This window comes from Equus quagga, chromosome 9, assembly GCF_021613505.1.
Source record: "Equus quagga isolate Etosha38 chromosome 9, UCLA_HA_Equagga_1.0, whole genome shotgun sequence".
Classification (NCBI taxonomy): Eukaryota; Metazoa; Chordata; class Mammalia; order Perissodactyla; family Equidae; genus Equus; species Equus quagga.
In genome coordinates this window covers 92868886-92882807 of record NC_060275.1, presented here as the reverse complement: position 1 = coordinate 92882807, position 13922 = coordinate 92868886, and the positions used below count along the sequence as shown (strand labels likewise).

Below are 13922 nucleotides of genomic sequence, written 5' to 3'. Positions count from 1 at the left end.
CCTAAAAGTAACATCTGAGTAACAACAAGCGAACCGAGAGCCTAGATTTTAGTTTCTAATACAATTCTCCAATAAAAGAAACTGGGCTTACAGAAAAAAACCCACATATTTATGGGCAGCTCATTTTTGACAAAAGAGCCAAGAACATACAATGGAGGAAAGAAAGTCTCTTCAATAAATGGTGTTGGGAAAACTGGACAGCCACTCGCAAAAGAATGAAAGTAGACCCTTACCTTACGCCATACACAAAAATTAACTCAAAGGTAGTTAAAGACTTGAACATAAGACCTGAAACCATAAAACTCCAAGAAGAAAACGTAGGCAGTACACTGCTTGACATTGATCTTAGCAGTATCTTTTTGAGTGTGTTTCCTCAGGCAAGGGAAACAAAAGAAAAAGTAAACAAATGGGACTACCTCCAACTGAAAAGCTTCTGCACAGCAAAGGAAACCATCAACAAAATGACAAAACAACCTACCAATTGGGAGAAGATATTTGCAAATCACATATCCAGTAAGGAATTAACATCCAAAATATATAAAGAACACGTAAAACTCAACAACAACAACAACAAACAATTAAAAAACGGGCAGAGGGGCCAGCCCCATGGCCAATTGGTTATGTTCACACGCTCCGCTTTGGCAGCTCAGGGTTTCACTGGTTTGGATCCTGCACATGGACCTAGTACCATTCATCAAGCCGTGCTGGGGCAGTGGCCACACAGCTCAACTAGAAGGATCTATACCTATAATATGCAACTGTGCACTGGGGGGTTTTGGGGAGAAGGAAAAAAAAAAACAAAAGGAGGAAGATTGGCAACAGATGTTATCTCAGGGTCAATCTTTAAAAAAAAAAAGGGCAGAGGATCTGAACAGACATTTTTCCAAAGAAGAGATATACATGGCCAATGGGCACATGAAAAGATGTCAACATCATTAGTGTCAACATCACTAATTATTAAGGAAATGCAAATCAAAACCACAATGAGATATCACCTCACACCTGTCAGAATGGCCATTATTAAAAGTCAAGAAATGACAAGTATTAGAGAGGATGTGGAGAAAAGGGAAACCCTGTACACTGCTGATGGGAATGCAAACTGGTGCTGCCACTATGGAAAACAGTATGGAGATTCCTCAAAAAATTAGAAATAGAACTACTATACAATCCAGCTATACCACTTCTGGGTATTAAACCAAAAAACACAAAAACACTAATTCAAAAAGATATGTACACCCCTATGTTCATCGCATTATTAGTCACAATAGCCAAGACTTGGAAACAACCTAAGTGCACTCACAGATGAATGGATATAGAAGAGGTGGTATACATATACAATGGAATACTACTCAGCCACGAAAAGAGATGAAGTGTTGCCATTTGCAACAACATATATGGACCTTGAGAGTATTATGCTAGGCGAAATTAGTTACATGGAGAAAGACAAATACTGTATGATTTCACTCATTTGTGAAAGATAAAAAAACAAACACATAGATACAGAGAACAAATTGGTGGTTACCAGAGGGGAAGGGGAGTGGTGGGAGGGCAAAAGGGGTAAACGGGCACATGTGTATGGTCACAGATGGCAACTAGACTTTTGGTGGTGAACACGATGTACTCCATACAAAAGTCATAATATAATGAAGTACCTCCCAAATTTATATAATGTTATAAACCAACATTACCTCTAAATAAATAAATAAATAAAATTTTATAAAAGGAATCGGGCTTCTTGGAGAAATGGCTGATTCTAAGATTGGGGCAGGAAATAGTCAAGAGTATCTTGTACCAGAAAGTAAGAAAGTGCCCCCCAAAAAAGACTACATTGATGGGAATAGGGATATGTCAAAGGGACACAGGGGTCACTGAAAGAGTTCCTAAGGCCAAAGCTGGAACAATGTGAGCAGTAAAAACAAAGTAGCATTGGATTATAGCCCAAAGTAAACACAAATATCCATGAAACCATATTGGTTTAAATAAATGTGGAAGAAGAGATGTATTTCTCTATCAGAAGAATTCCAAATAAGTTATGCACATCCTTTGCCCTCAGAGAGGAAAAGCATACTCCCCACTCCCTAAGTATGGCTCTGCAGAAAGTCTTCCTTCCAAAGAGTACGACGATATGGAAAGCGGGAAAAAAGACTGACTTTACATTGGAGAAGCCAGACAAACACCATCACAGTCAGTTGATCAAGGTCAAGATCAATAGTGATAAACCTGTTGACAGTACACATCCTTGTTATGATGTGAGGAAAATGGCACTTTACTTCTGTGGTCCCCAAAACCCATAACCCTAGTCTAATCATGAGAAAAACATCAGACAAATTCCAACAGACAGACATCCTACAAAATACTTGACCTCTCAGGGTCATCAAAAACCAGGAAATTCTGAGAAACTATTGCAGCCAAGAGGATCCTAACCGCCAAGTAAATATAATGCAGCATCCTGGATGTGATCTTGCAACAGGAAGGGACATTAGGTAAAAACTAAGGAAATTTCAATAAACTATGGATGTTGGTTAATAATAATGCATTGACATTCATCCATTAATTGTAGCAAAGGTACCATATTAAGAAGAATGTAAATAACAGGGAAAAGTGATGAGGGGGCATATGGGAACTCTCTGTACTATCCTCTCAATTTTCCTATAAATCTGAAGCTATTCTAAAAAGTAAAGTCTCTTTAAAAAATTAATGCATGTAACATTTTTCAAGCCCCTGTCTTTGCTAGTAGATCCCAAATCTTCCCATCTCCCAATTAAAGGAAAGCAGAAACTGCACATAGATGCTTTGAAAACCATATTGTATTCTATTTTTCTTGATAAGGTCTCCATAATTTAGCATAAAATGTAAATTTTTTTTTCATTTGTTCAACATACATTCACTGACTACCCAAAATGTACAGACACCATCCTAGGTATAGGAAGCCTCCATATGGGAACATGCCTCTTTATTTCCAGCTTTGCCTGATTGCCTCCAAACATGGGGGACCCATCTCCTTTTCTAGAAAAGAAATAATATATTTTCTAATTGTGTCAAATGGTAACTCTCAAGGTCCTTCATTGATCTCATCACATCCCATTGTGACCCCCGTCTTTGCCACATAGTCTCTCGCCCTCCACCATCTATCACTGCCCTCAGTACAGCCTTGAGAGGTTTCTATTTTGCTGTCAGTCTAACACGTAAATAGAGTTCTTAACTGGGATTCAGAAAACCTGGGTTTGAGTCCCAGTTCTGCTACTAAAACGTGACTTGGGCACATCCTGCAACTTCTCTGGGTCTCATTTTCCCATAAGAGACTAGTTGGTTGATCTTAAGTCCCTTATTAATGCTAAAACAATGTATAAATATCAAGTCAAAACTCATATTTTTCTCCATGTTAGTTACATGTAAAAATGACAGATTCTTACCCCTTTGTATCTCACATTTCAGTTAAAAAACAAGACTTTGATTAAGGAGATCACACAGGCTAGAACACAGGCTCCAGGAGGCCAGAGATCCTGACTGTTTTGTTTACTATGAAGTAGTCGCTCTATCAATATTCATTGGCTGGATGAATTAATGAATAAATTAATTAATGACCAAAGAGAAGTGCTACAGGAAGTGAACTGATCAGTTTCCTCGTAAAACATAAGTAAATTTGGAATAAGCAATGTATTGTCTTAGTCAGTTCATGCTGGCTTAAACAACAAACACTTCTTTCTCACAGTTCTGGAGGCTGGGAAATCCAAGACGAAGGCACCAGTAGATTCAGGGTTTGGTGAGGGCCCTTTTCCAAGTTGCAGACTGTTGACTTCTCAGTGCGTTCTCACGTGGTGGAAAGAGGATTAGAGAGCCCTCTGGGGTCCCTTTTACAAGGTCATGAATCTCATTCATGAGGGCTCCATCCTTATGACCTATTACTTCTCAAATGCCTCACCTTCTCACACCACCACACTGGGGGTTAGGATTTCAACCAATTAATCTGGGGGGGGGGGGGCCACAAATATTCAGTTCATCACATGTATTATTAAACCACCATGGGGAAACTTTGGCAAACTTAGCCAAGAAAATTCCTATAATTTCATCAGTCCATTTTCCTAGGGCAACCAGCCCATTGCTTTATTCTCTCCCATCCTAGTAAATATCCAACAACATGGGAAAAAACAAAAACAAAACAAACAAACAAAAAATACCACTGTGTGTTATTCAATAAAATTCACAATTGGTTAGGTACCTACAATGTGCCAGATACTGCATTAAGCCATATGAGGAGAAATGCAAAGATGAATGAGACTCAGTCTCTGCCCTTACGAAACTTATTGAGGTTTCTTGAAGGGGGTCAAAAGGTAAACAGAAAAAAACAAATATAAATAAATAAATAAATTTCTTGTAATAATGGAAAAACAAGGTGGTACAGGGACGGGAGTTACTGTCACCCCATGAATAAGGGCCCGGGCTGGCCTTCCTCCTAACTCCCTCACTCCACAGCCACCCCTTAATGGTGGGGTTATTTTCCCATTCTACAGATAAGGATACTGAGGCTCAGAGCACAGCTGCCACCCTTCCAGAGTGGAAGGGGATGATTTGAACCTGGAGCCATCTGAGCTTCTTGCCTCAGCAGGCTCTGGGAGCCAGGGTCCTGGTGGGATGTGTCAGTGGCGGGGGTGGGGTGCAGTGCACACTCAGGGTCAGGCACAGGTTGAGTCTGTGTGTCTAGAGGATGTGCTAGCCCAGAGAGGAGACAGGGAAGGCCCAACCGCCCTAGAACAGGCTGAGAACTAGGGGAAAACGGCAGCAGATCGAGGGGCAGGACCACAGCAGGAATCTGGGGCCTGGTGTCCTGTGTGTTCTCCAGGCTGGGCTGTGACACAGAGCATGGCCCTGAGCGTATTGCCCAGCCCAGGCAACCTGCCAGCCCAACTGTGCTGCCCAAGTTAAAAAAAAAAAAATGAAAGAAGGAAACTTATTGAGGGAGAAAAAGAGAACCAGAAGGATGATCAATAGTTTTAAGTGAAGGGAGAAGCAATGCATTTCAGACTGACAGAAATTTTTATGGTATTCTTGGGGCATCTGAGGTAGCTAGAGGACTGTTATAAAGGAAAAAATAATGGAATTAAGATGGAAAGTTGGGTAGTGGCAGAATCTGAAGAATTCTGAATCTCCTTAAATGCTTAAGAGTTTGAATTTTATTAAGGAAAGTCATTGAATGGTCTTCATGAGAAGTGACACCAGTACAATAAAATTTTAAGGCAACTCTAGCAATAGCAGGTTGAATGGACTGAAGAACCAAAAGCTTGGAAGCAAAGAAACCAGTGAGAATACCATATTAAGAATCCAAGAGAAAGATGGTGACTCTCCACACTTGAGCAACCGAGATGAAAAAAAGAAAAGAGACTGCAAGATATTGTAGAAGTAGAGAATTATATGTGTTAGGTCTATAAAATTTCCAACCTAAGGAACTGTAAGAGTGGTGATACCATTGAAGGTAGCGGCTGCAGTAGAAGCTCATGTCTGCAAGAGGGAATGATAGTTTTGTTTTGGACAATAAGACAACTACAGTTATGTGCCGCATAAGGATGCTTCAGTCATCGATGGACCACATACACGATGATGGTCCCATAAGATTAATACCATATAGCCTAGATGTATAGTAGGCTACCCCATCTAGGTTTACGTAAGTACACTCTATGACATTCACACAACAATAAAATTACCTAATGACGCATTTCTTAGAATGTATGCCCATTGTTAAGTGGTAAACGGCTGTACATAGAGATGTCCACTGGGTAGCTGGTTAGTTTGCTAGTTATCTAGTGTTCTCCCTCATAAAGACAAGATACAAATTGTGAAACAAGTTAGGAGCTTAGGAGAGGGTTTGATGCCAAGAATGTGGCAGAAGGCCAAATGAAGCCAGAATAAAGAAGAGCGAAGTAAGTCAGGAGTGAGTGGGTAAGACGTTTAGTGAAGTTAAAAGGTACTGGCATAAGAATCTTGGGAGAGATCTACATTTATGAAGCAAACAGAAACAACTGAGAAAGAACACACATTGTTGAAAACCAGTAGAAGTTGGTTTCAAAAGTGAAGGGGCCAGAGTACTGATAGAGCCACCCTGATCTTGACCAGGATAAAGACTCAAGACAGTGTGGGAAGGATTGTTCCAGGGGCCAGCACTTCACAGAAGGTTGAGTGTCCTGAAAGTTGGCAGGTGGTGGAGCCTAACAGTATGGGGTGTCCTTCAAAGAGAGGATTTACAGAGAAGGAGTAAGGAGCAAAGGAGGGGGATACAAACTGAGATCAGGGGTTAGACTGAAGGAGTGTGTTGAATCTTCGATTGACCCCAAGGCAGGGGCAGAAGGGAAGAGACAGCTTCCACTGGAGGGGAGAGATTTAGGGACGGTCAAGACCAGCAAAGGGGAGGAGGCAAGGGCACATTCAAGCAAAAGGCCCCAACGAGACAGTGACTGTTCACAATAGACTGGCTCACAGTGGAAGGGCTGGTAGGGGGTGCGAGTTGGAAATGGCATAGGTGGCAGGGGAATTCAATGGAATGGACCAGAGAGTGGATGAGAGGGTGGTGGTGCTGAGGGGTCTGCAGAGGACAATGCTGTGGACGCATGATGAAGAGGTGGAGGTTGGAGGATACAGTATTGAGGGGAAGTGGACTGGTCTTCCAGTTGGACTATGACAGCCTGGCCACCAGGGTCCATATGCCCACACTCTGGGCTTCTGACAGAACTGGGCTTAGTCTGAGACTTGGGACTATTGAAATGGACATTCTCAATGCTGAGTACCTTGCTGGAAGTGAGGCCTTCCCCAGCATCTGGATGTGAGGTTGGATTTCCCTGCCGTAGGAGGGAACTTCTGTAGAAGTTCAGAAGCCACCCTGTACTTCTGTAAAATACACCTTCTCACACCACAGAGAATCCTGTTTCAGTGACTCTCAACCTCTTTAGTCTAAGTCCTCCATGGGGCCTGGAGAAGCTTTGTTTACCCATGAACCCATGGCAGGCACTCAACGTGGTCTGTTGAAAAGAGATGATGCACAGGACCTGCCCTCAGGAGGCTTACAATCTCCTTTCCCTTGGGTTTCTCAGTCCTGAGGACTACTCACCCTATCAAAGGGCCGGGGTACAGGACCTACAGAGTTTGGGATAACCCAATTGGCAGTGAGCTGTGAATTATGCCACAGGCAATCCCAGGGCCCCTGGAGGTGAGCAAGACATGACTGTCTGAGAGCAACACTCCAAATTTTGCAGTCACATCTAAATCACTATTCCTTCCTCCCTCTCCCAACCTGACCTCTACTGTCACAGCTTTAGGGAGTGTCTCTCCTTGGCCTGCTAGGTGTCTCTAGTCCCTGGGTATGCTTCTCGCTTTATTTCAAGGGGTTCCAGTAGCTGCAGTCTCTTGTAGCAGACATGGGCCTTGCTGAATCTGGGACTAAGAACCGAAAATTGTTATAAGGGACCTCAGAGATCAATTCTCCCTAACTCTTCATTTTACAAACAAGGAAATTAGACCCCAGGAGGAAGTGACTTGCTCAAGGTCACGCAGCTAGTGTTAGCCTCAACAGGCCATGTCCTGCCTTTCTCCTCCATCTCCCTGCCACCCCATGGCCCGAGTCATACCTGCCAAGTCCTTTGATGCCTGCGGAGCCCCTGGCCAGGCACTGCAGTCGGAGTCTTTCAATGGGGTCGGTGGCCGTGGTGAGCTTTTTCTTGGCCTGGATCGCCATCTCTCGGTCGTGGCGTGCCGTCCCCGCCATCTGAGAGGGGAATCCACAGCACATTAGCAGAGCTCAGGCCTTCTTGCCTGCCTCTGGCTGGGCAGGGCGACAGCAGCCTCTCTGCGAGGAAATTTACAGCCAGCTTTCTCATCCACTTCCCGAGAACAGTCTCAAACCTCCCGGAATTTCTAACTTTCAGCTACACCAACTGTGTGCCTGGCATATGTATTACTTACTTACCTAGTGCTGAAGCTGTCTGATTTCTCCAGCCTGGACCATAGTGTAAATACACTATCCTCTAGTGTATTTATCATAGTTTAAATACAAATATCCTCTGATATGCTCTCATCTCTCTGAAGCCCTCCTCTGGCCATAAAAAAATATCTCATTTCTCTAAACTCTTTTTGAGCCAATCTTATATGCTTTATTCTTTTATTGAAAATTCTCCATATCCCCTTTGACTTCCCACTTAATATTCTCCTCTTTGGTGTAAACACTAATTTTTGTTGCTCCTGTGTTGTCTGAGATTCTCAAATGGGCTTTAACAATTCCTACCAGTAACTAGTATGCTTTCCTTAACTGGTTAGTGTCCAGGAACACCTAACTAGGTTCTCAGGACAGAAAAAAAAGGATAAAGAGACACTATTTGTTCTCCTGACAAATAGATTTATCTTTTTTCTACAGTTTGGTGTTTGTGTTTTATATAATCAGAAATAGGAGAGGGGCCGGCCCAGTGGTGTAGTGGTTAAGTTTGCACACTCTGCGTCAGCGGCCCAGGTTCACAGGTTCAGATCCTAGGACCGACCTACACACCACTCATCAAGCCATGCTGACGTGGCGTCCCACATAGAAGAACTAGAAGGACACACAACTAGGATATACAACTAGGTACTGGGGCTTTTGGGAGGAAAGAAAAAGGAAGAAGAGAGAGGGTGGGTGTGGGAAAGCACCACCTCCTGAGAGGTCCGTGAGTCACGTGAAACTCCTGCAGCTGGACGTCGGTTCTGAGAACCTGCACAGTAGTGGAAAGAGCACTGGATGGGGAGCCTGGAGACCAGGGTTCCAGTCCTGACTCATCAACCCACTCCTGGCAAGGTCTCTCGGGACCTCCGAGTCCTCTTCCTCTGTTAAATGAAGGAATTGGATTAGATGATCTTTAAGTTCCATCCTTGCTCCAAAAAACCACTAATCTTCATATGAACCCACTGACTCAGTAAATGGGGGATTCTAAAAACTATTTTCTTAGTGTGAGCTGTGATTGGAAGGAGCAAGAAAACTTGCTGGATATGCAAAGAACAGTACACAAGTTGCAGAAAAAATGGTGTTAGAATGGTTCTGCCCTTGACTCAAGGGCTCCCCCACTGGCCGAATGCTGGCACTTCCCCTGAGGGCCACATTAGGATGAGATTCTTTTCATCCTAAAGGACAACCCTCACATTGGTGTCCTCTAAGGCGGTTCCCCTCCAGTATAAGCCATAAGGTCTCCCCTACAAAGTTCTCATCATTTAACTTTAGAGAGGCAGGGTCTCAGACCGAAGATTGAGACCAGAAAAGATAATTCAGGGATGCACTTGCTTAACTGCCTCATTTCTGACAGCACCTCCAAGAGCCAACTTATGGGTCCCCTCCCTGCTCTTCATCCTGATTCCCACCATATGGATGAAAATGGGATTCTTCTCAGAGAGTTACTCAAGGAAGGAGGCCTTCGGCTTTTCTGTCCCAGCTGAAGAAACCGCTCTGCCTAAAGCTATATGGAGCCTTCCTCGCATCCTCCAGCACCCAAAGCAGAGGTTTCTCGGAATCCCAGATGGCCGTACACACGGCTCTTAGAGACCTGCCTCACCACTCCTGTCAGGCAGGTGCGGAGGCACTTTCCACATTCTCATCCAACAAGCACACCTGTGGCCCAGATTATTTGCCTTCCTGGCAGCGTTAGCTGTCTTACAACCCGCATTTGCCCGTTACTACTTTGTCACCTGATCTCAAGCTGATAATTCCCAGAGCTTGCCCTAGGCCCAGCCCTAACTCCACTCCGGCAGAATCCCTCAGCCTCAACCAGAATCCTGTGTTCATGTCCAAGACCACCAATTCACCATCTAGCCATTTCCGGCTCCCTCGCTTGTCCTGGCCTGAGGCACTCCCTGGCCCTGATCATATTCTGCTAGTGGCACCAGCCCCGGCCCCACCCCACCCCTCCCAGCACGGGAGCGGGAGCTGGCAGCACTTCAGGGTCTGCTCCTTCCTGGGAAGTCATCTTTCCTGTCCCTTCCCCTCACTCAGTGCTATTGCGCAGGGGTTGTGCCCAGCCGCTCACTTCCCCCTCCCCATTTCCACTCCTTCTCCCCTGCCTTTTCCATCCTACTCTACCTGCTCTGGTTTTCCACACCAGCCATGGCAGCAGGTGGGGAATGGACAGAGACGTAGACTAAAAACCAGTAGTGGGGAGAGTAGTAGGCTCCCGGATATGAGAGAGACAACAAGAGAAACAACCCCTGTGGGGCCCTCTGCACCCTTCATGATGATATTAAAAACCTCATTTGCTAACACTGATTGTGCCGCGACTATGTGGCAGGCATGTAGCAAGTCCTCACAAAAACTGTAGGAGCTGGGTTGAAAACAAGGACTGAAACAAATGCACATACACCCACGTTCACAGCAGCACTGTTCTCAATAGCCAAGGGGTGGAAACAGCCCAAATGTCCATTTGTGGATGAATGGATGAACAGAAAGTGGTGTATCCATACAACGGAATATTACTCGACCCTAAAAATGGATGAAGTACTGATACATGCTACAACATGGGTGAACCTCAAAAACATTATGCTAAGTGAAAGAAGCAAGACACAAATTGTCATATATTGTATGATCCATTTATATGAAATGTCCAAAATAGGCAAATTCGTAGAGATGGAAGACTGATTAGTTGCTGCCGAGGCCTAATGGGAGGGGGCAATGGAGAGCGACTGCTTCATGAGTACGAACTTTCCTTATGGGGTGATGAAAACGTTTTGAAACTCAATATAGGTGGTGGTGGCACAACATTGTGAGTGTACTATACATTTTTAAATGGCTAATTTTATATGAACTTCACCTTGATTTAAAAAAAAAAAGCAAATCCTCTGAGCTAGTTCTGACTATGGTTCCCCTTTCACAGATAAAGAAATTGGAGCACAGAGAAATCAGGCAACTTGCTCAGGCCCTGCGGTCAGTGTGGCTCACAGTGACTATGCACAGTTAGGACTGTACGACCTTGAAAGGTCATCCAGCGTCACTTCCTCCTTTGGCTGATGTGGGAACTAAGGCTAGGGTTGATAAAGCACCTGCTCAAAGTCTGGGCCGACACCCAAACACAGGGCTTCTGACTCCCAAGCGGGGCTCTTTCTACCCCACCATCTTTGTGAAATAATACAAGAGAATTTCCAAGCACAATTTGATACGCCCACTCATGAGAGAAAGGGTAGAGTCGGGGGGAAAACATCTTGTCCTACCTCCTGTGCCGACCCTACACAGCAACAATGTGAGCCGGTACCTCTGGAATCTAATTTGCTATATTCAGAAAAAAATTTACAATAGTTCCTGCCAGCCTTCCATGATACTTGAAATGCTCATATTAATGACGCATTTTAATCATTTAATGATCCAGTTCATCAACCAATAGCTAATATTTATTGTGTGCTATTTTCGAGGTACTGCTGCTGGAGCGGGGGATTACTCTGAGAAACAACTTAGAATCTTAAATTTAAGCACCAAAGTCCAGTAGTTAGGCAGGGCAGGAAACACAAAGTTTGCTAAGCACTGGGGGCTTTTGAAGAAGGCATCGTTGGGAGGGTCTTGCTGAAGAAGGGTGGTGCTCAGAGCTCCTGAGGTCTGCCCCAGGGCGTAGGGACCAGAGCAAGAGTCTGTCCCCAAACATGTGTCACCGACATCACAGCACTGCAAGACGCATCCCTACCCCAGAAGACCCTCTCTGAGCACCGAAGAGCCAGCGTGGTGACAGCGGAGCCCATCCAGCCAGGCCGGCGCAGGTCTGGGAAAAGTCTGCACTCCCGATGCACGTGGCCGCAGCGCCACCTTGTGTTGGCATCGCGTCAGCGCGTTTCCCACGGCCAGACGCGCGTTGGGTCCATTCCTTCAACAATGTCTGCTACGGGCTTAGTAAGTGTAGGGCTAGGAGTGGGGAAAAGAGGGAACAAGACAGACAGGGCTTACGGCTAGGGGGCGGGAGGCAGCAACCCCACTACTGAGCTGCAACAAATCAGAAGAGGGCGGCCACCCTTTTCAGAAGACTTCTCAGAGGAGGTGATGTCTAAGCCTCAATCCTAAAAGAAGGTGGTAGTTCTTCAGACTGGGGTCATGGGGACCGAAGAAGGAAGGGCATTGAATGTTTCCCAAGCGCTAAGGCCAGAGTAAAACAGAAGATAGTATAATTAGAGAAATGCAAGTATTTTAGTAACATTGAAGAATAGGAGTGTGTGTAGGGAGTAAGATAAAGAGTTGTGGAGATTGGGAGGGAATATGGAAAGGGAAAATTTGGAGAAAGATGAAACCAGGCAGGTAAGCAGGCACCAGATCCCTCCACAGTGCGAAGCCTGGATTCTGTACTGAAGGAGACTGCAAAGCGTTTCAAATGAGGGAGTAACAGTTTGCGTAGAAGACCCCTCTGGTTGCGGTGTGGAGAGTGGATACGAAGGTGGGACAAGCTGACCAGTAGGAGATGAGAGGCCATGCTGGTGACAATCAGATGAGAGGTCAGGCCTGGAAGGAGGTATTGGCAGCGTGGACAGAGAAGATAAAGTGATCCGAGATGGAGAGTAACTGAGCGTGCAGTCTGAGAGGGAGGGGTCGCGGGGTGGCATCCGGAGCTTTTGCTGCTCCCCATCCCCACCCCCAGTGGCTAATGGGAAGGGACAGTCGCAGAGCAACAAAATGCAGAGGCCTGGAGATTTGGGGCACAGGCTGAGTGGAGGCGCCAGCAGCAAAGCCAAAGGAGGCTTTGTGGCAGCGGTCACGCAGATCTCCTCTCCCTGGAGCCAGCTAAGTTTCCTTCGTCCCGCTGCCCTGGTGCACAGCTGCCTGCCGTTGGCAAAGCTCTCTGTCTGCCTGGATTTCGAGAATCATTGTGGGACGAGACATGGAGAGCTAAAAATTCATGGAGGTTTGTGTCTTCATGGTTCTCAGCTGGATTTGTGGGAGTCCTCTTGCTGAATTCTGGACAAGATTTAAACGGAATCTTAGGGAAGAGGGAAATTCTCAAGCCCGAGGCTGCACTTTATCGGGGTGTCTTTGGTGTCTCCTAGTGGCAATAAGCTGAACTGCATATTCTCGCTCTCGCTCCCTCCCTCCCTCTCTTCTCTCTCGCTCTCTCCCTGCCTCTCTCTATCGCTCTCTCTCTCCCTCCCTCTCTCTCTCTTTCAATGCTGCGTTGAGTCTGCAGCCAACGGCTTACGACACAGAGGTGGATCTTAGAGCCGAGGAGGGCATCCCACAGACGTCCATAAAGAGAAAGCACCCAGGTTTCCACAGCCCCTTGGTGCAAAATCCAAAGGAACCTTCTCACTCCACCCTGTGAAGAGCCCTTCCCTCTTTGGTTTCCCTGACACTACACTCCTGGTTTTCCTCTTTCGGGAAAAGGATGGTTTGCACGAGGGAAGTGGAGCAGGTTAGCGAGTTCGAATCAACTTTGGAGCAGAGTTAGCCTGTGTAAAAGCAGAGGGGGAGGGACAGAACTAGGTAGACAGGAAGGCACTGCAAACGTTGTAGGGGCCGCAGGGGAGATGGGCGAGTCGCCGAGGGCTGACGAAGGGAGCAGGCTCGCCTGGCCGGCAGGACCGTGCACCGCGATGGTTGGACCTGGTTTTGTCCGGACAGCCTCCTTTGCCCTCACTGCTTGGACCCTGAGACTACACAGGCGGACAGCGCATATTGTGAGGAAACTGCCCTGTTGAGGAGGTGACATAAGCCCAGCCTCTGAGAACAGCAACTACCTGCAGAGCTGTCCAGTCTTTCCAAAGGCCTCTCCCACCTCTCGAAGCCATTAAACCCATTTTCCCACAGTCAGACTAAGTAATGATTTCTGCCTTAAGAACGTTTTTAGGCGTTTCTGTAATTTAAATACCTGTGCCCTTTCATTAGCCATTTCAATAGCAAGGGACCTGGAAGTGCTATAATAGTTCTCCGTGACTTTAAAACGTTCTGCTATTTAAAGAGATGA

General features: G+C 45.7%; 1 protein-coding gene across 7 annotated transcripts in view; it reads right to left on the bottom strand.

The window, feature by feature from the left end:
- The window catches only part of CAPSL (calcyphosine like), a 47784-nt gene that overhangs the window by 14027 nt on the left and 19835 nt on the right, over nucleotides 1-13922 (bottom strand). For all 7 annotated transcript variants that reach the window (XM_046670972.1, XM_046670968.1, XM_046670973.1 and 4 more), the window contains one exon: nucleotides 7614-7750. In XM_046670972.1, the coding sequence (XP_046526928.1) occupies nucleotides 7614-7750 (137 nt within the window). The remainder of the gene's footprint in view (nucleotides 1-7613; nucleotides 7751-13922) is intronic.